Genomic DNA, 26,894 nt, shown 5'->3' with positions numbered 1-26,894 from the left:
TTTGTAATAAGGACACTTTAACTAAAGTGAAGTTCTTTGAATTTCAGTACCTTTTCAATATATCTTCTGATGCCAGCAATTGTACAAAAATTTTACTAGGAGACACAACATGACTAATCCTCCCATCTAACTCCTTGTTACAAAGTGATCTGAAATCTCCTTCATCCACAGATTCCATGTCTGTGGGAATAAAAGCTTCTGAGGTTCTAGAAATTTCTTCTAGAGGATCATCCCATATTTCTTTAGGCTTTATTTCAGTTTTTTCAGTGTACCTGTAAAGAGCACAAAATAGTTAGAATAGAAAATCTAAACAGATTTTAAATGAAGTGAAAAAGGCTCAACAACAAAATAACAGGAATCATTCAATGTGCAGAAAGTGAGTTGTAGCCTAGACAAGAACAGTCATAAGTGCTACTTCTGAAACACTAATGATAGTAACATTTTTATTCTCCTTCAGAAGGGATCCCTCTACATTCAGGGAAGAGAAGAGATAGCACAGGGAACACCAAGCCCATAAGAACAGAACATCTGGAGTGGGCCTCCTGCCCCACAGAATAAGGGACAAAGGCTTGGGGGGGTCCATTCTAAAGCACAAGAAGAAAAGAAGGAAGGAGCAGCACGGATAAACTGCTGTGTCCTGACCCCAACTCCCTGCACTACTCCCTGCCTCCCTGAATGCTGAGTGTAACTCCAGTCCAGGAGAGGAATGGGAGCTGCTTGGAATAAACTTGACCCTGGGAAAGGGGGAGGGTAGCTGCCATAAATCTTTGTCTTCTGTGTACCAATGCCCGAATTAGTAATTCAGTGTTTATGCTAATTAGTAATAACTAAGTAAAATCAAGTCTGTTTTGCCTGCAACAGTACTTGGTAAGTGATTTCTTTATTTTGACCCATGAGTTTTCAAATTTCTTTTATTTTCTCCCCAGACCAACTGAAGAAGGGGAGTGAGTAAGGGATCATAAAATCCACCTTAATCAAGGGATCAGTGTTACACAACAACTTAGGGCAAAGGAATATACTCCCTTGAGTGAAGGCTGGCAGCAGGCATCTAAGTACAGATGGGACACAACAAAATACCTTTGTGACAGGGAAAAACCAACTTAGCTGTTCAGGCTGCGTAACTTACAAAAATCTTACTAAAAATTGTGACTATGACAGTATTAGAGTGTTATTAAGATTTAGTAACATTTCTGAGCTAGGAGAGAAAATCCACTTACATGCTTCCTCCTAAAAAAAGCAAATTCAGGAATTTCCTTTTGGAATGAAAACTTCTCATTTAATGATATATTTCCATCAGTATTCAAAAATGATTAATTGAATATTAACTACAGATTTTCATGAATTATATAGCCCATGGATTATCTATGATACTTCCCAACTCTGCTGTCTTCCCAACCCTTCTGTTGCAGTCTGTTACCCAAGTGTTTTCTAGTAACAGATCTCCCAAAGGGGTGACTCACCATATGTGCAGGTTTAAGACACAAATTCTTTTTCTTACTAAATGGGAATGGGAACCTTAACAGTGAACACTTGGGCAAGATTTGGCACTTAGGGACACTACAAGTACAAGGCAAACATTTGATTTCAAGTTTTTTCACAGGTACAACTTCAATACATTAGTTAAGATTTAGTTTGAGAATTTAACTATTGAACTGCAGTTATACTCTAAAGTACACCAGCTGATGGATGAGATCTTAAATCAAGTTATCACATATGTGGTAAATTCCAGCCACAGGAGGTGACACACCAACACCAGTTTCAATACACAAATTATGTATTTCCAAATACTTTAAAAGTAATGCACAATGTATTTACCCAGGTATGTAGGATGCTAAGTCTTCCTCAACTAGCTGGCAGTTAATACTGAATTTTTTCCCATTATCAGCAGAGGCATTGAAGAGCTCAATAGACAAGACATTATTATCTAAAATTTCTGTGAATGAATAATATCAACATAATTAGTGGCAATCAATGACAGTGTGAAGACTCTGGTTTTAGAGCAATGACAAATAATGCCAAAAGACAGAATTCTCCAAAATTATATTTGATGTACAAAATAATTGATTCTGAACACCAACAACATACAGATGCTCAGTTTTGCACATATGCATAAAATTAACTTAAAATACACCAATAATCACAAAATGCTTTTTTACAACAACTCCAACTGCTACACAATTCCATTTATCAAATGGGCTCCATATCATCATTTCACAAGGGCTAACAAGTAAGTAGCTACATATGAACAATATTGAGAAAAATCCTACTAAGGCATATATGTGTTATCTGAAATTATTTTTCTTTTTCTTGGCAATATTTCAGAGCAGCAGCAATCACACTCCCAGATACCAATAAAGTCAGGAAACACCATGGACAGCTAGTACTTTTGGAAACAAGCCCACCTGAATAATCAGATTATTTATATCATGTAACACTGGTGTGGTCTGTAAGACAAGACATGAGCAGAACTTTTGTTGCAAATTTTATCTGTTATGCCTCCTCCAATCAGAGGAGAGAATTTAGATATTCTCACTCCAGTCTATCTCTAGCAGGTACAAACACAAGCATTTCAAATAAATACTATTTTAAATTTCAAAGTGATTGTTTCTACATTTGAGACAACTTAACAATATATAAATAGAAATTAATACACTTACCAATAACTGAACACAACATAAGCTTATCTTCAGTCATTTCTTCAAATCTCTCCTTGGCTTCTCTGTTCCACTCATCTGCCCCTTTGAATGGCTCAATGCAAGCCAGCCTACACCTGATTGCCTGAAGAAAAACCCAAGATTATGCAACAACATCACATACAGATCAAAATCATCTGATTATGACTCAATCACAGGCTTTGCTTTGCACTCATCCAAGACAGCAAGACCTTGGCTTCTGGTTCCACATTACCACAGTCTGATTTAGCTCAAAATGATCCCTCCTTTCCCTGTAGCTGAGCATGAACCTCACACTAAGAGACTTTCCTGCTGAAATACAAAGAGCTTAAATCTCTTTTTCTCCCTTTATGGTAAGGCATAGAACCGGTGCAGAGATCAGTAAAGATTATTGCACAGAAGTGATAAAAAAAGCCCATTGGTACCTACAAGGAGTTAAGAAAAACCCCTACCAATATAAGAAGTTTCAAAGCATAATTGTGATTGGTAACCAGAAATATCAAATGAATAGCAAAGAAATTTGTGCTAATTTTTTTTTTATTTGACACAAATAGTTTGCCATTTTCTTTCCCAGTCAATTTTCCTCCTTGTTAAAAGGGGGACACTCCAACCATCCCTCAAGTTAGAAACACACCAAATTTTAAATGCAAAAAAAAGTACATATAAAAACCCCCTCTTATTATGAGATTATAATTTAAAAAGGAAAGAACACAAAATTTCATTTGGCTTATTATGGAAATAAATTTAGGTGAATAAATAAGCATGTATATATACACATTGTATATATACCTCTCCTGCAGTATGTATACTGCAGAGCAACATTAGATTTAATTTACACCTGAAAGATACAAAAAAAAATGAGTTTTCAATATGCACCCAAAACATTAAGTGAGACACTTCGTAATGGTGGGCAAAAATGAAGTTCCTTCACATTTTATTTATTTAATGTATTTCAGAAGGTGCCCAATTCTCTCTTCCCCCTCTCATTCACTGAGATGCTGTTAATTTTGAGTGTTTAATCCAGGCATTTACCTTTTCTGGAAAGCTCAGGAACTCCTGTTTCACTCTGCGAATGTCTTTATGAGTTAAGTTTGCAACGTTGCCGTAGTCAACGTATTTTACCAGAACTTCCCGACAACTTGGCAGCCCTCCAAGGAAAACAACCCAAGATATTTTAACAAACAATTAGGATTTGATACAGGTTAAAGCACCAGAATTTCAGAGTAGACCCCACATTCATGCCATATGATCGATCACCTTGTATAAATTTTTTTTATTTTTTATACCCCAACCAAAATGCGTATTTTTCAGGAGCCAGCTCTTTCAGGTCCCTAAAAGGAGGGCCCTGGCATTTTGGCCCCCTTTGTGAGACACTGGCTCACTGAAAACATGCCAAGTTTTACAAACATGTAAGCAGACATGCTACACTGCCCACCTACAGGCAACACAGACTCAGCACAAGCACAGCCCCCCACTCCCTTTGGAATTACTTTGGAGAATTATGAATCAACACCAGACACACTCAGAGGTTGGCTGGAATAGCCAAAGCTGGGGTTCACACTGTAACAGCAAGAGAAATGCTACTTAAAATAATTCTGTAATAGAATTTCAATAATCCCTAGAGAATGGAATATGTTGCATCTCTGTTTAGAAAGAACAGGCGTATAAACCAGTCTGTTAATAGCAAAAGAATATGAATTAGTACTACTGACTTTATGAAGCTACCTGGTAGCATCATAATTCCCAGTAAAAATACTGGCTGGATGTTACTGCTCACATCCAGCATGTGATTCTGACCTACTAGCACATCTGATTTTGCAACCTAGCATTAGAGTAAAAGAATTAGTACTTCACCTATAATCTGTGCTCTGTACCAATTCCCATCCTCCTGCTTTGCAATGCATGCTTGGCCTTCAACTGGGCAGAAAATTTCAAAGTTTTTACCATTCTCTTGTTTATATATCTCCTGAATTTTCTCTGGAAGAGCTAAAGATTCCACACTCTCTCTCTGAAATAAAAACAACAAACCACATGTACACAGCAGTTTTTTTAATAGCATTTTTACTCTTTTAAGGGATAATTCTTTCAATAGTATTGTACTTTCCAGTCTTCCCTCCAAAATTAAAGTGGTCATGAATACATAAAGTGAATTAAAGAGCCTAACAATTACTGAATAGTGCCCTATTCAATCAATTATAACCAGTAAAATATTGTACACCTACAAAAGAATGAATCATGTTACAGAACTGACAAAACCTTTCCAGGATTTTAAGAATTCCTGAATTTTAACTAGGCTGAATCAATGACTGTTGGAATTAATCTCACCTACTAATTCTAGGAATCCAACCACTGGTAACAACTGACAGAACTTAATAGAAGTTCTAGCTTATTTACTGTGGGCTACAAATAGCTCAACATTAAAATGTTTATTCACAGTTTAATCTGAACAGGCTTTACTTCTAAACTTACCAAGCGAAGATAGAAATCACTTGGACTATTGATGTGACAAACCACAACAAAGACCTCTTCTCCTTCCTGTGGAATATTTGGTGGACTGTACTGCAAGATGGTGCAGTTTTCCAACTGGCTGGGAAGCTGTAATTTAAACCTAAGGTAAACAAAGTGAAATTTTGAATAAAGTCAGTCAAAATGAACTGCAAACCAATCCTTTTATATTCAAATGTCAAATTTCCCATTACAAAAACCACAAAATGATCTTATAAAAATTACTTGATTCATACTTCTATGTATAGCTTAAACTTTCCTTCTTGCAGGTGGGGCAGTCAATTATCTGTAATGCTACTCCCACTGCCTACCAGCCAAATCAAACGGATCCCAGGCTCATTTCTGTGTGGTTTTCTGTCTGTGATAGACATCAAAGGCTTCTCATTTAGAGAGCCTATATTTCTTCACAAATTTTAAATATTTTGCCATTTTCTAAAATGAAGTTCCCTATCTAAATGAAGCCTGACTAGGGCAAATGAGTACAGCATGGTGCTCATTGGTGAAGGTGAAAAAGGAAATCAGCAGACACTGCTGAAGGTTAGTTAATATATAGTTAACACATTAATATATGGAACCCTGCAAAAGCAACCAGCTTAGTAAACTTCACTTGGTAAGCATTATTCTGTTACCAGTTATGGCACAGAGGAGCAGGATCCAAAGGAAGACACATACCTTGCCAAATCTAAGAAAACCAAAGCATCCTTGAGAGACAGCGGTGTATTACTGCTTACTTCATTAAATGGAGGTTTTCTCAGATCCACAATGAGAACACCATCCTCTTCTCTAAATACCATCATTGAAACAACTTTGTTATTTACCATTTCTAAAAATTTTGTCTTTGCCTCCTCTCCCCAACCTTCATCCTGGATTAGAAAGAAAAAGTTACTGAGGATGTCAGAGAATGTTAAAACAAAAAATACAAACAAAATAATTAAAAGATAAATAAAGTAAATGCAAGGAAGAAAGCACAGATGCATCTGAACAGATTACATACTGAACATGGTCAGACTTGTTTAGTCTACAGCCAGGACAGCACTGAATGGAATTCTTTCATGATGGATTAGTATGTGTATTAAACTGCATGATACTGAGTCAGGCCAAAGGACTGCAGTTTCTACCATGTTTCTTCTGGAGATTCCCTCAGATTGTTTTGATACATTAACCAGAATCATCTCACCTGTTTCATTTCATGACTTCCCCATGAATTGAGAGAGCAGAAATATAAGTTTGTCTTCTTGTGTCTTTACACAAATACACAACCTGATCTGATCAATTTACACACTGCTACTCTCCACAGCATCCTGTGTAACATTTTAATCTACCTTGAAAAAGCCTGTCTGAATTTGTTTCTCTGGGATCAAGTTAATGCATTTCTCATTTGATACCACAAATCTGTACCTCTTAGGAACAGAGAAAACTGAGAGTACATATAAGGAAGGCACTTTATCTACACTTGAGAAAATTGTTCCAGAACTTCCCTATTTAAAATTACTTCAGTCAACATCAGACTGGTAAAAACTCCTCAAAACTGAACAACAGTTAATACTGCCAGAAACGCAGAGCTGTATTGGACTTAGCTCATTTCCATGTGAATGTGGCAATAAAGCAAGCCTAATAAAAAGTGCATACTGAAGGAAATAATACTGCTATATATATGCCTTTTTTGGTTGGCAGTACTTTATTTGTGATTATACTGAAAGAGAATAAATAACACTTTACAATAGTGGCAAAAATTTTTAAGTAACAAGTATAATCCCTGAAGGGATTATCCTAATTTTTTTTAAGAAGCCATTTATTCTTTGTTTGGATGACTTTTGAAAGTTACTACTTGCATAGTTACCAGACAGACACAAAAGAAGAGGATCAATTTTGCAATTACTTTTTAAACTTCACAAAAGAACATGTCTCAAGTATGAGCAGTGAGATTTAAGCCTGAAATATACATTTGTAGTCTCACAGGCTTTTTAAGACAGACTGCTATAAGCTTTCATTTCTTTTCCAATGAAAGCAATGCAACACATCTTTTTACAAGAGAATTCAACTTTAAAAAATAAACCCTGTACTCTTCGGTTTTCTTCTGTTTATATTGGAATAAAATAATTTTAAATTCCATATTTACATTCTTTAACAGAAATCTTAAGAAGAAGGTCCTGAAATACTTCAAGCAGTTTGTACTTACTTCATTTTTGGGAACAACATCCTTCAGTGAACACCGTACTGCTAAAGGTGGAATGGCTGCAAGCTCTGCCTCAATGTGCTGGTCAGGCTTCCTCACAAACAGACAAATGTCATGGGTTTCAATAGTTTGCAGAGTAACAGGATCAGGCCTTTCAGTGGGATCACATCTAATGGCAATGGGAATAAATGCAGCACTAGCTTAAAAGCAAAATACTCCAAATCCAATGCCTAAAACTCCCCAAACCAAACCCCAGACTTTTAAGTTATTATTGCAGTAATTGGCATAATGTCATGTCCATAAAACAGAATTTTAAAGTCTCACTGAAATGCATTTTTTAAAAGCATTTAGTACTTACATGCTCATGAGTTTGCTTTTGCAATTCATGTCTCAGTTAAATATTTTAATGTATGCAGGCTTGTTCACTTGTGCACTTAAATACAGTGCCACTTTTTTTTTTTTTTTGAGGGGAATGTGTATGAAGAGAATACCAGAGCCATTTGGGTATCTGGTTTTCCACCTATGTGAAGTTGAGGAAGGACTTGTTTCTCAGAAGAGATCTTGAATAACAACAGTAAAGACAACTGCAGACAAAACTCCTTCTTTCCATAAACATACCCTGAGAAAATCAGAACTACAGAGCTTCCAAAATCAATCAGGAATACTTTCAGCAATGCAATATCACACACTTGGTATCTTATTGGACCACAAAGCTTCTTCCTCTGATTTTTACTTTCTACAGGAATTAGTTCAGTGATAGTTCCACGGCACCACATTCCAGTTTCCTTACTCTTAATGAAAGTTCTAGCACCTGTATGGAAGCAAATACAAAAGGACTAAATTCAGTATTTTCAAGTATTTCATACCAAAACTATTATTACAGTTCTGCATAATGCTCCCCTATTCCCATCCTCCACACAGGTAATGAAAGTGCTACTGCTACAATGAAGACACAAAGACTGTAAATCTTGTCTCTGTAGCCACCAGAAGTTCCTCTCACATTCATTCACACAGTGTCTTTAAGGATATCAGGTGCTTGGCTTGTATCAAAAAGTAATTTCTGGTAAACCTCTGTAGTTCTGAGTAAAGTGGCAAAAATCCCACTGACATATTACATATTTTATCAGTTTTCTAAACACATTATGGAAGTGGGTAACATCATCAACATGTGGGCTAGGAAATAATTTTAATGATTTAAGAATGTATTATTGTCTTTCATCTTCCTTTCTAGAATAGTTTCTATTCAGTCAGTAACTTTAATAGGACTGCTTTACCACATAAAGGAGTGGGAGGGAGGAGAGAAAAAAGAAAGAATATGATACTAAGGAAGGTATATTGCAAGGTAGTATTTTAAGCTGTGTAGACCTTTAGAAATTAACAATTTACCTAGTTCCAAAATGTCTGAAGGCAAGAGACAGGAACTCTTACTACAGCAGAAGTTTTCTAATTTTGTCTGCAAAGCAAATGCTTCTTTCTTCTGTGAATATCTCCGAACATAGAAATGGCACGGATTTATAACATGGCTTACCAACACCAATTCTGTCAAACCTGAGTAAGACATAACAAATTATCAAACACCCTCCAGATATTATCAGGCATATGATTCAGTTTATGTTGCATTAGTCATGATAATATTACATGTAACAGATTTTAATCTGACAAGTCTGTTCCTACTCGTTTCAAACTATTACCATGTTTGCTTCCTGATGGAATTTTTCTTCTGAACTACCTCCCTTATGCTCCAAAACAAAACGCTGTCTCACAAAGTGGTAGCCTGAATTTAAGTGGGTAATTCAGAGTTTTTATTCCCTCTAACAAAGACATAGAAAGCAAATTAGAGATTAAGACTTCTACTTTTAAGAACAGGTATGCTAAGCACTTTCCTATAGTTAGTGCACAAAGACCAAGGAACTAGCCAAGAGATGACCCTATATAAGACAGGATTTGTGACTATACATCCAAATCCTCTGTACTGCAGGCACCTCCCTCCACTAGGGATGCAAAAAACAGCTTTCTCTTTCTGAAGCCACTCAACAAAGGTTGTTAATGGATCAGAAGGTTTTGGAAGCCCCACAACCCAATTCTTACAAGAGTATTTTATGCCTGCAAAGAGTGGACAACATCATCTAGACTGAATGTCACCTGCATGACTGATCAGGGCACACCAACCAGACAAACTTGCAACATCCTGGAGCACTGCCACCTCTGAACTGCAATCATGGGTGAAAGACTACACAGAATCTAGCACCTGAAACAATCCAACCAGGTATCCCGGACCACGCTTCCAAGTTTAGGAAATGCTGCATCCAGAAGAGATGCAAGATTTCTCTTGGCCATTTCCAGTGTAAAAGATGGCACCTGAACAAGAAGTCTGAATGACTTAGATGATTTCCCCTATAGGGACACCGCCTCTTTTGGATCACCCCTGGCCATCATCTTCAAGAGTGATGAGTCAGCTATCTTTTCTTACATACAGAACTATGGAATTATTAAGGCTGGAAAACACCTGTAAGACCCTGAGCACCTCCTGCCCACCAGCCTGGCAGGCTCTGCTGGACCTCCTCCTGTGTGACAGTGACTTTCAGTATCACAAGGTCCAATACTGAACACAGTACTCCAGATTCAGTCTTCTGACAGAGGGGAAGGATTCCTTCATGGACTTGACAGCTACACTCTTACTAGTACAATCCAGGGAGAACCAGACAAGCCGAGTAACCTAGCTGTTCCTGCCAAATATCATAGGACAATGGCCTGAGAGAAGATTCAAGAAGCTGAGGTAACTGACAGAAAAGAATTCCACAGGAGCCAATGACAGAAACTCTTACAAGTCACAGTAAATCATCGTATAACAGATAGTGCTTCTGACCCTCTTTGGAGAGCTTGTGATAAAGTTTTCAATAAGCTAAACAGGAGAACAAAAAAACCCTCAAAAGAACTGAAACAGACACCATTAAAGAACTTGCATGAGCCAAACACACAGCATAATACAAGTCTCAAAAACTGGATCACACTCAGCAATGGAACACAGAAAGCATGAGGTACTAAGACACTTGCCTTCCAAGTCATCTTCAAGTATTTCTTCTATTATGACATCAGGTGTTTCTTCCTGGTCATCAAGGATAACAGTGTCTTGCCCATTATCTTCACTGTATTTGGGAAAAAATTTATTTGGAAACAAATTAACATAATTCAGTCTGTTTTTAGAAAAGCACAAGTCAAAGCAGAGCTTTTATTAAGAATGCATCACTATGTCAAAAAAATGCCTCATAAGACCTGCTAGAAATAAACTGAATTGCACTTTTAAATACCAAGACAAGAAATAACCAGTACTATAACTCTGAATCCCAGGAAGAATTGTCACAGACAGTACTAGGGCACAGCTTACTGCAAGAGCTACCCCCCAACCTACATGATCAGAGACCACAAGTACAAATACTAACTATTTGAAAACAATGTTCATAATGTGCTAAGATAGCTCAAGTTGAAAACAAAAGGCATATCCAATGCTTTTGTACTACCAGATACTACTCACTCTCGTGTGTAGGATTTTCAAATATTACAGTATGCAACAAATCTTTTTTAGCATATTCATTGTTAACTACAACAGCCCTAACAGCAACTCCATTCCATTTTTTCAAGTATTAGTCAAAGACCACAGAAGCAAACAAACAACAAAAACAAACAAAAAGTCCCTAAACAAAATAAAAGCAACCGTAATTTTGAAAATATAAGGGTTTTCTTTGTTAATCTTAAAGTTTTTTTGGCATTTGACACAATCTGTATTTAGACCATGAACTGGAAACACTACCAATTTCAGTACTTGCTGTTCATTAGAGATTCATTTAGATGCATTTTCATGTGCTGAAATGATGAACATCTCTATTACATGCAGTACAAACACAGCAGACACAGCACCCAGGGAGACAGTTTGGTGGTTGCCTTGGCAGTGTTAGGTTTACAGTTGGACTCCATGACCTTTTCCAGCCTAACTGATTCCATGGTCAAATCATTAAGTGCCAATCAAAGTTGAAAAGTAAACAGTGTAAATGAATTCTGGATAACTTAGGTGATTCAGCAAAATATACTAGGGCAAAACACAAGCAAAACAAAAATGTCCGAACTGAAACACAAACTGAACTGACTGGAATGCTGATTGAAATATCAGCATATAAAGATTTGCTTTGCTTCAATAAAATCTTAGAATTCCATAAGCACCTACAGTTTTTTTGATTTGGTCTCCAGTAAGCACTTAACCACTAGAGGAGGTAAATTACTACACCTATTCTCTTTCATTAAAAAATACTTACTTCTTTGTCATTCCCTGTTTAATCTCTCCCAAATTTTCTAATGAAGATGTAATCTCAAAAGTGTTCAGGAACAATCTCAACAGAAGAGAACAAACATTATAGAGAGTTACAAGAATACCTAAATCACTTTGACAGTTTGAGACCTATGGTGTTTTTCAGCACAATACTCATGGAGGGGCAAAGTAAGATTAATTACCTACTCTAGTTTATTTGTTCCTACAAAAACCAGATTTGGCTGCTCATTTATCTTCATGTTCATATTTAAAAACTCTTGTTTTATGCTTTCACCCTCATGCACAGAGTACTGCAGCATTCACCCAGTTTCATCATCTATACTCAGTTTAGTTCAATATATTATTCTGCACAGAGACAAAGAATTTTCTTTCCTTTGTAAAGAACAAAACTGTAACTCAAGCCCAAAATATATGCTTCTGTTCATTGCTACACTATTAACTATTAACTATTTTCTTTACCAATGAAAACCAGCAAAATCTTTTAAGCACTTTTACATTTAAACTAATGGAACTGTGAATGTAACTTAAATAAATGCCTTAACTTTTCTATCCAGTTTTAATTAATGAAAACCGAAATGTAAGTAGTATTGAGCAGTTGTCTGGGCTTCTCTCCCACTGCCCCTTCAGGAAAGTATCACTCTTTCTTCTACAACATTTTATGTCTACAGCATGTGTCTCAACTTCTATGCATTTCCTACTTGTGGTTTTTTTCACCTCTGGTGAAATTTTGGAGTGGCACAAGGTACATAACACCTTTAGAGCTATCCTTCATCAGGTCTCCTTTGTCCTCTGTTTAGCTGAAGTTCTCAAAAAGTTTTCCAATGAAAAAAAATTGGATTTTGTTGTTTCAGCTTTCTTTTAAATTGGGAGAGTTTACCATTATGCATTTAAACAGGCATCTCTGAAATTGCCATTCATCACTCACAGTATCTTCAAACCAGTGACCTCGTAGGTAGGGCCTAAGTTTTCTAAAAGAGGATTTTATAGATTGCTTTATCCATGTTCTAACTCTAGAACTCAACTAACAAGACAGGAGGGGTCCTAATTTTTGTCTCATGTTGGAACAACCCACCCAGGGATTGGCGGAGTCACCATCCCTGGAGACATGGGGCTAACAGAGCTGGGGCTGTTCTGCCTGGAGAAGGCAAGGCACCAGGGAGATCCTACAGCACCTTCCAGAAACTCAGGCACACAGAGATTTTTCTAGAGCCTCCTGCAACAGTTTAAAACCATTACCCCTTGACCAAAGGGAATGTTGGTTCAGAGTAGATAAAAGGAATTTCTTACACTAAGAGTGGTGAAACAGCAGAACAAGTGGCCTGGAGAGGTGGTAAATGCCCCATCCCTGGAAAGGTTTAAGGTCAAGACTGGATGGGGCTCTGAGGAACCTGATCTAGCTGAGGATGCCTTTGCTTACAGGAGGACACTTGGGCTATACAACCTTTGAAGGTCCCATTCAAACCAAACCATTCTGTGACTGTGACTTAAGACATGTAGATACTACACTTAAACACATGGCAAAGGCAGAGCTGGTAGTGTTAGGTTAATGGTTGGACTCAGTGATCCTAACAGCCTGTCCCAACCTAAATGATTCTGTGATCCTACAAAAACTGTTTGCATTTACCATGTAAATAATCAACTTGCTCAGCCTCATTTCTCAGTGCCAGTCAGAATCACACCCCCCACTCTATTCCCTGAGAGGTTCTACATCCTGAAATATAACAGGGGCTCATCCCAAGATGTTCCAAAGGAGCACCATCTTTGTCCTGTCCCTCCATTTTCCAGTGTGGCCTTTATGCACTAGGAACTGCAGCACTCTTGGCCAGCCTTATGACCAAGCTGCACAGGGTCAGGTGTACCTCAGCTGTGACCTTTCTTACTCACTTCTCTTACAGAAATCATCAGTGGCTTCCAGTGAGGACGGCATGGCAACTGGGATTTTCCACAACTTTCTTTAGACACCAGCAGTCCAAAAAGCATTTTACGTTTCTTGAAGGTCAGAAACTGACTCACTAAAAAAGTAATTAAGCCCTTATTCTCCCAATTTATTTCTATTTGTAAGGAAAGGAGGATTTCAGAAGTGGCAGAAGTCTGTCAAGGGTTTTTAAAATGCATATGTATTTACCTATATTTCATCAAATTGTACGTGTTTTCTCTCCCATGCCTCACATAAAGGCTACTGCCTACTTTTAATGAAGAGTTTATACTTATGCCTAAAGTAGTTTTTCAGTCAACTGCAAGTGAAGAAGCTCAACTTCTGTTGTTTAACTGTCCCATGAACAGTTTTTGGAATTAAGATAACCCATGCCTCTTTTTACCTCCCTGTATATCTCCCACACCAGTCATTTACCTTGAAAGTATTTTGTCCTTTAAATTCTTCACTTTTGAGAGCTCAGTCTCCACTGGCAACTTCAAGTCATAAATAATCTAAAATGACAAAGTACAATCTTAGCGTCCAGTAAATAGGAAGTTATACAAGCACTTATTATCTATAGCATGACACCTTAAATTTTATGGTAAAAACCCCAAGAGTTTAGCCAACAGCCAATTCTCAAATATGTCTCTTGCCTTACTAACACTTAATGGTTGGGATTTTGTAATCTAAGCATGCAAACAGAAGCAAAAGTCAGATACTCCTTTTATTTCAATATCTAATGAGAAAGTGATCTCTAAGTAAAAAGGCAGGCCTATGAGAGGAGAGTGGTGGCTGCCAGTTCCCAAAAAATCAGTTGTGAGATAGAAGTAAATGCCAGAAAAAAGGAACAACTAGATGTCTTTTCTGAGTCAGAAGACCCAGTTTCTTCAGCTGGAAAGTGACAGATGCAGAGTAGATGATTCTGAAAAGCACATTTCTTCAAAGAATGACAAGACCAATCATTCATTCCTTTTCTCAACACAAGGACTACAAAGGCTCCAAATGAAATAATTGAGTGGCACATTTTGAAATAACAGAGGAAGCTTTTCTACATAAACCTCATTTTAAATAGTAAAAGGTGGAACTCACTGCCACAACCTATGCCTATGTACATACAATGCACATACCTACACACCCACGCACATTGCCATAAGCTCTACAATGACATTAAAGAAGATGTTCCACAATCTTATGACAGAATAAGGTAATGTTTGTTCAGTGTAATGAGCCTGATGTATCCTATTGATACTAAAATCCTCAACCTTCAACTTCCCCAGTTTCTTGGATGCTCCCTCCAAGCATCTCTCCTCTCTGCTGCCAGACAGGAGACTCCAGAGGATATCTGCTCTGATACAGCATGGCAAGTAGCATGGATTTCTATGAACAGCAGATGTGATGGGGAGAAAGAACAAAAGTAAAGGCCTGGGACCAAGAGGATCAAGTGAGTGTGGCCATGAATTCTGGAGTAGTTCAGTGAGAAGGATGAAGAGCTCTGGAACAAAAAAGGCTTAAACTAAACTGATCCAAACACCACCTTTTCGTTGATCAGCACTGTGCCAGTTTTCCTATCCTTCCCCCTCCATTTCCTGTTTCAGATGCCAAACTCTTCCAGGTAAGAACCACCTTTCTTTGCTTCCTCTATCAGTCACCCGACTGTAACTGGCGACTAAGACCAAATAAAAATTCTGTGTCTGTGAAGAAGCAGGGTAAGAATATAACAGCCCTAAAATGTCAGCACTGAAATCAGCAAACTGGGACCACAAACGTCTAAACCAAATTTTAATATATTCCTTAAAAATAAATTATTTCACAGTGCAAGAAGGTTACTACCTGAGCGAGATCACAACAGTTTCTCAGAGCATGTGAAAATTTTAATTCCTTTGCCGTCCTAATGGCACCAATCAAGTGCTTCTTATTTCACAGTGCAAGAAGGTTACTACCTGAGCGAGATCACAACAGTTTCTCAGAGCATGTGAAAATTTTAATTCCTTTGCCGTCCTAATGGCACCAATCAAGTGCTTCTTCTTCTCTTCAATGATTTCCTTCGTTTTTGCAATACTAGAAATGTAGTTGTTGATGTTCTCCTTTAATTCTGCGAATGATTTCCTTTTCCTGTGTTAAAAACATTACTTTTCACAGAATTTAATACGCACTCAGCTGCACAGACTCAATCTGAACTGCTACACACAGCTGCCAGCCACACAATACAAAGTGGATACATCTCACACACAAGGCTCATCTCCCCCAAACAGTGAGAAGTACAGGCATGGGAAACACACTCTGTAATTGGAGGAACCACAAAAGTTAAGGAGGTCACACAAAGATATTTATTAATTAAATATTTGGAGCACTCTTCCATTTCAACCTCCTGGTATTTCCAAACACATCCAACTGAAAAATAAACAGTTGAATCTTACAATTTATTCTACTAAGGTAGAATTAAAGACCATGCCCCTCAGAGGCTCCTCCTTTAACACCTCTCTCCTCCCAGTCTGAACACATAAATATTTGTGAAGATCCAGAAATGAAGTGTCCCTGCACTTTTATCAGCTTGAAAATGTGCAGGAAGTAAATAAAAAAATCCTTGCTATCCCCGCTGTTAAAATTTATCATCCACTAATAAGAGTATTAGAAAACCTCAAAATTGAGCTTTTTCAGAAAATTAACATTATGGGTAATTTTTCTTATCCTTTTACGAGCAGAGGCAGCATAAGCTAGTGTTTTCCAACCATGCAAACCAGCTCCAAGATGCCACAATGAAAAGGTAAAAATAAAAGACAGGTACTACAAAATACTGCTACGAGAAAATTCTAAACAAAATGTTACTCTTTCACCTGAATTAGGACGAGGTTTGCAGTAAAAGTAACTCACCCGTGCCATACTACAAAACTAGATTACTACCTTGACAGAAGAGTAATAAGTTCATCAAGTGTTCTATCTGCAGCTTCTGTAACTTTGTCTTTTTTATGCTTTACTTTCAACTCCAAGTATTCCAGCACCTATTTTGTTCAGTACGAATAAACATGCATTATTTCATTATTATTTTATTACTCTCACAATACTATTACTACTACTTTTAAAATTCAGAACAGAAGCAATGAACAGTAAGACACTGATGGATACCCCAGCAGACAGAGTTACATTAAACCACTTATAGCTCATCACAACTCTCTTGTTTTCTCTAACTTGGAGTCAGCTGGCACTGTTTGAATCCCCCACTGAAGCTTTTATGTTTAGGAAGAAACACACAGATCTTGGGCCCAATGTCTCACTGTCCTTACCTAACCTTCAAACCTGCACCATATACAGATAACAGCATGCTGAGATTTCTACTGTTTTTTAAAACTCATTGTGAGCATAAAGGGAAAATGAAAAAAAAATTCTTCCTCTGGCCAAACATCAGTTTTGTTACTACAGTTACATTGAATGAAGAGACCATGGGAAAAACAACCTCAATAGTGCAATACTGCTTTGGCAATTTCTCAGTCTTTGCTGAAAAGCTGTTGCAAGACCACAGTCTTGGTACTATAATATAATACCCATGGGTTATTATATTATAGCTGCTGAAATGGGAAGGTTTTACAATATGTTATTAGTAAATGAATTAGGAATTCAACATAGCTTTGCTTAACAGAAAGACTGGCCATTAGAAAGGTAACAGAAAACAGGCCTCACAGACACTTCCCACCACATTTACCAGAACTAAGTTTTTGAAACATTAAATACTTCTATACTGTGTATCTTACAAGTAAAATGCAAATAGATGACAGAGAGAACTGCAAGCTTTTCTGCAGCACATTCAAACATTTAAGAAGAGCTAAAGTTTAAATAAATTATATTATCATTGATAAAATTTAAAAGCTAATTAATAAAACCTATTAACAACATAGCTGGTGTTCTAGGAGTCTTCCTATGTTTTATACTGTGCATATAAATTGCTTGATTTACATTTTTCTGCACATTCTGTTGCATTTTTTACTTCTCCTGCTCTCAAAACATCTTTTCCACCTTTAAGTGCAGAAAGAGGCACACTAGAATTTAAAAGTCAGACTAGCTGCTAGAGTAAAAACAAAAGCTGAACTTTTCCCTGATCCAAAGAAACACAAACTTAGTACTTAAAGACTGGCTTGCATATGGTTCTGCTAAATGTATGTATTAACCAATTAACTTTAAATTATGCACAAACTTGTGTACTCCTCTGCAGACTACTTCTCAGACTGTAGCCCGGACTTTAAGGCTGTGTACTCACAGAAACAACACGGAACAGTTAAAGACAAAAGAGTTAAGAAAACAAAGGCAGGAAAAGCAAATTTCAATAATGCATTAATGTGTGACCACACACAACAAAAACCTCCAGTCTAGGAGAGGACTGATTATTTAATGATTTATTTAACTAAATTTCACCCACCTTGCTTGCATCATGGAAGTGGCCAAGATTACTAACAGCTATGCCCAAAGCTTCATCAATATCTGGCCCAGTGTTGTTCTCCTGAGGAAAAGTTTGCCAATGAACATAAAAGTTGCTTGCACAACTAAAAGACAAGAGGGTCTACAATCATTTGCCATTTTGACAGAGGCATTTGATGTGGATGACTGATGAGCTATGTGAAGACTCTGAGCAGCTCCATAATGGCCATCAGACACAAAATACTTGGCTCACCTGAATTTCACTGAGAACATTTCCACTGTAGTATTTTTGAAACAGAGCTATATTTGTTTCTTAAAACAATTTAATTGCATACTCACATACAAAAACCAAATTAAAACAGTAAATGAAAAAAAAAAGCAAAACAAAGTTACTAATACAGAGAAAAGAAAACATGGGAGATAGAAGAATGGGAATACTGCAGCCTAGAACAAAACTAAAATATTTAGGAATATCACTTGGAGAAAACCCCTCAAAAACATAGCTAGCTTCCAGTAGTTTGCCGATACAAGGAAACCATTTTCAAACTTTAACAGGCACTGTAACAAAACTACCTAAGAAATCACATCAGACATTTGCAAGGTCAGTGTACAAGACAATCTCCACAGAAGAAAACACGACTGGCACTGGATATACAGTTTCTTTACGGTCACTTTCAAATATCCACAACTTGTGTTTTCTGGTCTAAAAGCTCACAAACCTATTCAGAAAGATGAGGTTAGGAAATTTAACAGAACGTAAAGAGGTGCATTTGTCCACCAATCTTGTTGCCCTGAATTACTGTTTTAAGGATGTGAACATGAGCCTTGCAGATGCCCCAAATTTAAAAACTAATAAAGAAGTCCCCAATTCAAACATTGTGAAGCCTGGAGTATCTTTTAAGAACAGCTAAATTCAAAACACAATTTCACAGCAGCTAGATAGACCTAAGTGTCTTCAGCTGTGATCTCATTGGGGAGTCTGAGCTGCACTCATTTTGTCAAGTTATCTTATGAACACTGTAGCTGCATATCCCTATGGTAAGACAGAACAGTAGCAAGAAACTGTTAAGGGTGCAGAGTTTTTTGTTTTACAAAGTGCACTATTAACTATACGTATACCAAACCAAGTGAGAATATAAGGAAATTCCATGTTAACACACCATGTCAGATGATGGAGCTAGAGCTGATCCATCACTCAGCCCACCATTGGAAGAAAATGGGTACTGAACATTTTTCTCTTTGATATTGTGACTGAAGGGCCTGCAAACAAAAAAATTGTAAAGAAAGGACCTATGCATTTTAAATAAAGTACCAAACTTCCTACAAATACTTCACAAGAGTATTTCAAAATCTATCATTAAATACATATATAGACCTATTTATGTAATGAATGAATTCACACATATAGCAGATACTCCATTAAAAAAAATATCTAATTTTTACTATAATCCCCTTAAATGTAGCTATTTTTCATTTGACTATTTTGGCAAGGCTGAACAAAACCTTAGCAGCTGGCAGTGATTCTTATCCTCAGTGAGAGGAAATGCATGACTATGAATATTCCAGTATTCATTTTTCATTTGTTACTGTTAAAATCTTTACAATACATGACCAATGACACCAAAACCATTTACTGGCAACCTGTTAGGAAGGCTCTTAAGTTTTATTGCATGATGACCTCAGCTGCTCTGCTGCATCAGCTAACAAGACTCCCACAAAAGCAGTCTGCATAAACCAGCCTTATTCCAGGAGGAAGCCTTGTGTTGTTCTTCCTGGGCTCAGTTTGCTGCATGTGACCAATGGTGAGAGGATCAGGAGAACCCTGCTGCCACAGGAAATCTTTCACTTTGGGCAAGGTTAGCAGTGCGTGTTACATGCACCAAACTCAGAAGACAAATTTCCTGCATCTTCCTTTCAGAACAGGTTCCTTATGCAAGAGACCTGAAAGAATTTTCTGGGACTCTTTATTTGCACGAACATCAATCTCCACAGCAATAACACTGCAGAGGGAAGACAGCCACTTCAAGACTTCCTTCAGGTTCACACTGACTGGGCAAATAAACAAGTGAACGTACTTTAGATTTGACAAGACCACAGAATATTGCTGGCATAATCTTCAAATAGCTGTGACTGGCTATTGAAACAGAAGGGGCAATGGGATCAGCAGGTGTTGGGGGGAAGCAGGCAGAGTCCTTCCCACCACAGCCTGGCAGTTCAGCAGATCTCTCTCCCTCTGAACCCTTATCAGCCATCTACCACAGTGCTTAAAACTCTGTTTCACACATTTTCAAGCAAACCAATTTGTTTTTCACTGCCTCTCAATGAAATGATACTTGTACTCAATGTCTTCCCACAGTATCAGATACTTATATCAATAACAATATTAGTGAAGTTTAAAGAACACACTAAAAAATCAGCCCAAGGAAAATGTCTGGAATCACTTACTTGGTCAAATTTTCCCCCAGGCTGGTATTTAAAGACACGGAAAGATTTAATAAAGGTTTACCTTGCTTGTCTTTCCAAGCTGCTGCCACACAGCCCAAATTTAAAGTCCATTTTGTTCTAAATTCAGGGGGGAAAAGGAAAACAAGTTAAACCATAGGCTTACAGCCAAATCCCAGGGAAAGGTATTCTATCAACTTGTGTTCACCTTCAGTATCCACCCCTGCCCACCATTTCAATTAGACCAAGCTTCAAAGTAAGTACTGCTGAATTGTACAAGGGGAGGTCTAAGGAAAGAGCTCCAAAGTGGAACATCTGTAGCCATCAGTGCACCTTTGTGATAAATAAAAAGTGTTCCAAGTAAAAGGAATCCCAACTTCCTGTTTGCAATCAGTATTTTCCCCATTATTATGCAAAACTCCTAACACACTGGATTCCTGAACCAGATTCTACAATGTACCTTTTCAATAAGGCCTAATCTCAGGGTTTAAATGCCAAAGATCTGACTCATTTGTATTTTGCAATAAATGCTAAACCTGAATTTCATAAGATGAAAAAAGGCATTTCATGTTTGTCCAAAATATAAATTTTAATGAAACAATGGCAATAACATGTCATAACACACAAGAATCACACACAAGGCATTTTTTTTTAAGATGCAGAAGCAGAGAACCTCAAAACTTACAGAATACTGGGCAAAGTGGTTTTTTTAGTATCTTTTAAATCTTTATGTACAGAAAATGTACATACTAATGAGTTGCTTTCTTGAACACTGTGTGCACACAAGAGGGTGGAGCAGATCTGGCTACAAGGGGCACTAATGAGAATTGTAAAAAACAAACCTTCCTAAACCCAGGCTCTGAACAGCTGACATGCACTGCACAGCAACACTGTGTAATGAGAAATGCTAGCAAGCACCTGCTGGGGATGTAGGTGGTCATAAAGCACAGACCCTGAACCCAGAGGGGGCCTGAGCCTGCTTTAATCACTCTCAATGAAAACTCACAAGCTCCTATAAAATTGCTACTTCACACCACCACAGTGACTGCTGAACTGAAAGCTTTAGATCAACTTACTTCTGCAGAAGAGAAACAAAACAGATCAGTGTCTTCATCCTTCCCATCACCGTGCAACACTGTAAAAGCAAGCACAGAAAAACCCACTTCTGTGGGGCATCCTAATCCATAAGACAACAAAAATACACCATCACCAGTGTAGTCTTCTAAAGAGTATTCAGCAAGTCAACAGGAATTAGAACCTTGACTTTTTTTAATAAGAAAATTTAAGAGCTAGAAATAGAAATCCAGATGGATGGATATAAAACTTAGCTGAGAATTACAAAGACTGACTTGTGTGTACTGATTAGGGCATTATCTGTTATCTTTAGCTATATATATTGTTTCTACATTCAGTACAGGATAACCATAGGAAAGGAAAAAAGGCAAAAAACCCCACACCTTCAAAGAGCATAGTTAAGTACCAGAAAAAACATTGCTTCATGAACACCCATAAATACTATGCATCCCATACAATTTTTCAACTCTTGGAAAAAAGTTACTCATGCAGAAAAATCCAGAAAAATGAGGTTTCTTTTAGAACAAACTTGACAATCACTTCATCAAGAAAAGGAGCTGGAGAGGAATCAAAAGGAATTGGTTGTTCTTGCTAACTACTGATAAATAGCAAATAAACAATGTGTTAATCAAATCCAGCAGCTCATCTACTGTCCTTAACAGGTCATATAAAATAAAAATTAACAGTGAGCTGTGCACACAATAAAACTGCTGGAAATAAAAAGATCCCAAAGCCTTCCTTACCTTCTGCACTGATGGTTTTTGACATATGACACAAATCACCATTTCTCTGATATGGCTCTGTAAAATGCTCTTCTAGTAGCTTAGGACACTGCCTTTAGAGGTAAAAGTAAAGATTTAGGATCATCAAGAATATTAGTAAGAAATTAATTCTGACTTCCAGCTCTTTCAGAGCAAAGCTCATCCACTTTTACCAAATGACTTTATGAAGAAGCTACAGTTAACAAAACACACCACAAAAAATTTGTTACCCTCTCTTAACTAGAGAAGTACTTTAGCTCTGGGACACTGAATTGATCATACAAAAAGGTGATACTACAGCTGCTAGGCATGCAGTATTTCAGGTAACTAGAACCAGCACAAACAAGTTGTTATGCAATCAGTTTAATTCAGATTCATTATAGTTATTTAAAAACTACTGAATAAATCAACAGAGCTAATTTGTAAGAAATACATACAGACCAGTATGACACAGTATCTGACACCATACCAAACTGCGTTAAAACTGTCTCTTTCCATGAACCTACTCCAAATAGGGAAACTTCACACAAACTGAGTATTTTACTCACATACATAACACAGAAAAACAGTCTCACAACACTGCAGAACACAAACTTTCTACATTTTTTCAATTCTATTTCCCGGTAACTGTGCTGCCAGAGCTTGATAATATTAAAGCCACCATCTCGAAATCCACATACCTCACACCTTTCATTCGACTTCTGTGAAGCTCTCCATTACTATCACCCAACAAGGAGAACTCTCCCATTCCACTCATGGTGCCTAATATTTAAAAAAAAAAAAAGAAAAAGGAGACAAATTACTTTCAACACAGCCTAGTTCATCACTCGAGCCAACTATAGGTTCATATAATTTTGCTGAGAGCAAAATGGAAGTGATAGACAGAGAAATGGTATCATATACACCTATGTTGTACTGGATTCTTGCACACCTATTTCGTCCTTGAAGAGCAAATCTAAATGGAACAGACCAGCAGCCTGCCCTGCACTGCTCAGCTGCTCCACCCCGACCCACCTACCACTGCTGGGCACCGCAGGAACTCCCAAGCTCCCACCACTGCTGGGCACCGCAGGAAGCTCACACACAGCACTGCTGGGCACCGCAGGAAGCTCACACACAGCACTGCTGGGCACCGCAGGAAGCCCACACACAGCACTGCTGGGCACCGCAGGAAGCCCACACACAGCACTGCTGGGCACCGCAGGAAGCCCACACACAGCACTGCTGGGCACCGCAGGAAGCTCCCAAGCTCCAACCACTTCTGGGCACCGCAGGAAGCTCACAGCTCCCGCTAATGCTGGACACCGTAAGAAGCTCACACCTCCCGCTAATGCTGGATACCATAAGAAGCTCACAGCTCCCACCACTGCTGCCCTCCCACCTCCCTCCTGAGCGCGTACCCTCAAAGGATGATTTCACCTTACTCCAATTCTCCCCATACTCGCTCCCTGCCTGCAATCCACCCCCGTACGGACCCTGACTCCCATCCCTGGGGAGTGCTGCCGCCCGCACCTTCCGTGGTTTCTGTGGCGGTGGTTTTGGGTCCCTGCCCCACAGAAGCACTCTCTCTCTCTCTGTCCCCGCGGCGCTGCGGACGGGCTCAGGGACGCGCGCCCGCCGCTCGCGCACCGCGCCCACTCCCCGCGCCACCGCGCCGAGCCCCTCGCGCGCCAAAATGGCGGCCGGCCCGGGGCGTCTCTCGAGGCGGCCGCAGCCAATCGCGGGCGGGCGCGAGGGGCGGGGCGGCCGCGCGCGGCTGGTCACTCCGCCATCGTGCCCCATGGCGGAGACCCTGCTCCGGGCGGTGCGTGGTACCTGCGGGCCGGGATGGGACACCGCTTGCTGCTCGCTCGCTACCCCAGCAGCGAGATCGGGGACAGAATCGGGAGAGTGGAAGGTAGAAAACCTGTGGGTTGAGGTTAAGGCAGTTTAATAGAGAAAGAAAAAGCTACGCGTATAAGCAAAGCAAAAAAACCCAAGGGATTAATTCACAGCTTCCCGTGGGCAGGCAGGTGTTCGGCCATTCTCGGGAGAGCAGGGACGCACCACGTACAATGGTAACTTGGGAAGACAAAAGCCATCACTCAAACGTCCGACATTCCTTTGTTTTCCCTCTTTCTACACAGAGCATGATGTCAGATGGCCTGGAATGTCCCTTTGGTCAGTCGGGGTCACCTGTCCTGGCTGTGTCCCCTCCCAGCCTCTGAGGCACCTACAGCTTCCTCACCAGTTCAAAACCTGACAATATAAAAGCAGAAAAGGCCCTGGCTCCGTGTAAACCCTGCTCAGCAACAACAAAACCATCTCTGTAGTATCAGTGCTCTGCTCGGCACAAATCCAAACCACAGCCCCATATCAGCCACTGTCACTACCCCAGCCAAAACCCGAGCACTGGATAGAAGCACTGAAGTCCATGCTTTGGGGTTACTTTATTCTACATGTATTCTCTTCACTTGCAGAAGAAGCAAGAGATATTTTTGCAGTGTTTTGCCACTCATGTTTTGGTTGTCACAAATGTAGCATGATACTGTCTAGCTGTCTGTTTAATCACCTCTAGTGCAATACAATTAAGTTTTAACATTCAAGATACATTGATTTTCCTCTGCTGATGTCCAGGTGTTAACATGATAAGTGTCTTGTTGGAATTGCCATGTTAAGGTTTTGGGCTTGACATGCTCAGGGGAAGGTTACTAAAAGCTTATCAAGGCTACCAAAACTTACCAAGAAGGACATACCACTGATAGTGGGCACAGGGAATGCTGAAACACAAACCTTACTCAAGGTTTTCTTAATAACAGGCTGTACTGCAGTTGGTGTGGCCAAGGCAAACAGTATTTGTATGGAAAAGAGGCAGAAGAGGAGAGACTACGGTCCTGTGTGCTGAAAGGACAGGAGAAGAATTTCAGGAGTAATGAGGAAGAAAGCATGAAGAAAGGAGCAATGAAGTTCAAAAATTACACAATTCTATGGAATAGGGCCTCATCCATTTTTTGGTAAAACACCCAAATCAAACAAGTTTGCATGGGTTTTTTAAATCTACACTTGAATGAGCCTGATCTGTGTGTGTAGGGTAGAACTTTTGAGAAGTTATCCTCAAACTCATTTCCCTTCTAAATAATTTCACTCAGATGGGAAGAAATTAATCATCTCTCTCTATGTTACCCATAAGAACTAAACCCCCTTCTCCTGCTCTGTGAATACCAGTCTTTCTGGTTCTCCCTTCACTTTTTGCAATGAAGCTAAAATCTAAGGTGTTTTCTCAACATGTATTTAGATTTGGAAATTGCTTCCTCTGCTTCCAAGGTGAGGGCAGGCTTGCGCACCCAAAATTTTGTTTTCATCTTTCTTATTATGTGTTAATTCCCATTTAAACTCTAACTCAGAAACAGTTTCTTAAGATCATAATGAGTAACAGCTGAGGAGTAAAATGTAGGATTGGTGATGGCAGACCTGCTGTGGATGTAGCAGAGAAAGGGAAATGATAGGAAGGTTGGCTTGATTAGAGGTCTGAATGCAATTTTAAACCAGCAGAACATGATTATCTGAAAAACTGTCTAACTAGCTGTAAGAAGCCTAATTAGCCTAATTAGCTCTTTGGTGGGAAGAGAGCTTATTCTTGCTTATATTTTAGTTAAGTGAACAATAGCAACACATTCTGAAGTAATAGTTTTCTTATTATTAATTGTGTAAAAATTAAAAAAAAGTACAGCTTCACATTCTGCTCTCCATGTCTTTACAGAGAATTATAAAGACGTGCATACAGGTTATGTATCATGTATATATTGTGGGGTAGCTCTGTCAGCATATATCTGAAAGAATAAGTGAACATATACATCGTCTCTTCAGTTTTGCGCTCACACCACTCTGAAAATCTGAAGAGAAAACGGGCGGTTCGGTTAATCATTCCTAAAAAAGCAGTAATTATCCTGGAAGGAAGGCGCAGCTTGCGCCTGTGCACAGAGGGCACTACCGATGTCCCCTGGCTTTCGGCGGTGCTGCTGGAGCGGAGGGCCGGTGTGTGGCGGCGGGTCCCCACGAGGTGGCAGCATGGGCTAACGCTGCCCGCGCCCGCCCGCCTCTCGCTCGGCTGCCATCGAAGGGTGCTGCTGGACGGACTGACGGCCTGGGGGCGAACTCTGCAGCTGTATTCTAAAGTCATACTCAAATGCAGCTTGAAAACATAGGTCACGACGGCCCCATGTAGCGCTTCAGGCTGGGGGCAGTGTCTGGGAAACTGCCCGGTGGAAAAGGACCTGGGGGTGCTGGCAAACAGCAGCTGAACATGATCCAGGGTGTGCCCAGGTGGCCCAGAAGGCCGATGGCATCCTGGCCTGGATCAGCCAGGTGTGGCCAGCAGGAGCAGGGCAGGGACCGTCCCCCTGTACCCAGCACTGCTGAGGCCACAGCTCCAATCCTGTGCTCAGTTCTGGGCCCCTCAGTGCCAGAGAGACATTGAGGGGCTGGAGCGTGTCCAGGGAAGGGCAGCGGAGCTGGGGAAGGGTCTGGAGCACAAGTGCTGTGAGGGGCAGCTGAGGGAGCTGGGGGTGTTCAGCCTGGAGAAAAGGAGGCTCAGGGGGCCCTCAGCACTCTCTGCAGCTGCCTGACAGGAGCGTGCAGCCAG

General features: G+C 39.3%; 1 protein-coding gene across 1 annotated transcript in view; it reads right to left on the bottom strand.

Moving 5' to 3' along the window:
* Positions 1-23,936, bottom strand: part of RNF17 (ring finger protein 17) — a 40,780-nt gene extending 16,844 nt beyond the window's left edge. Inside the window, exons 1-22 of the mRNA XM_058800013.1 lie at positions 23,786-23,936; positions 22,954-23,035; positions 22,256-22,347; positions 21,515-21,573; positions 20,503-20,558; positions 19,157-19,256; positions 17,998-18,078; positions 16,491-16,588; positions 15,530-15,701; positions 14,025-14,101; positions 11,661-11,735; positions 10,408-10,499; positions 8,740-8,901; positions 7,972-8,164; positions 7,357-7,522; positions 5,850-6,040; positions 5,142-5,280; positions 4,527-4,680; positions 3,705-3,820; positions 2,658-2,778; positions 1,816-1,933; positions 51-272 (exon numbers count right to left, since the gene is read on the bottom strand). Coding sequence (XP_058655996.1) covers positions 51-272; positions 1,816-1,933; positions 2,658-2,778; positions 3,705-3,820; positions 4,527-4,680; positions 5,142-5,280; positions 5,850-6,040; positions 7,357-7,522; positions 7,972-8,164; positions 8,740-8,901; positions 10,408-10,499; positions 11,661-11,735; positions 14,025-14,101; positions 15,530-15,701; positions 16,491-16,588; positions 17,998-18,078; positions 19,157-19,256; positions 20,503-20,558; positions 21,515-21,573; positions 22,256-22,347; positions 22,954-23,030 — 2,561 coding nt within the window. The 5' untranslated portion in view covers positions 23,031-23,035; positions 23,786-23,936. The remainder of the gene's footprint in view (positions 1-50; positions 273-1,815; positions 1,934-2,657; positions 2,779-3,704; positions 3,821-4,526; positions 4,681-5,141; positions 5,281-5,849; positions 6,041-7,356; positions 7,523-7,971; positions 8,165-8,739; positions 8,902-10,407; positions 10,500-11,660; positions 11,736-14,024; positions 14,102-15,529; positions 15,702-16,490; positions 16,589-17,997; positions 18,079-19,156; positions 19,257-20,502; positions 20,559-21,514; positions 21,574-22,255; positions 22,348-22,953; positions 23,036-23,785) is intronic.
* Positions 23,937-26,894: the final 2,958 nt, after the last annotated feature.

Source organism: Ammospiza caudacuta, chromosome 2, assembly GCF_027887145.1.
Source record: "Ammospiza caudacuta isolate bAmmCau1 chromosome 2, bAmmCau1.pri, whole genome shotgun sequence".
Taxonomy (NCBI): domain Eukaryota; kingdom Metazoa; phylum Chordata; class Aves; order Passeriformes; family Passerellidae; genus Ammospiza; species Ammospiza caudacuta.
Note: the sequence above shows the minus strand (reverse complement) of the source record. Positions and strands in the feature narration are given on the sequence as shown.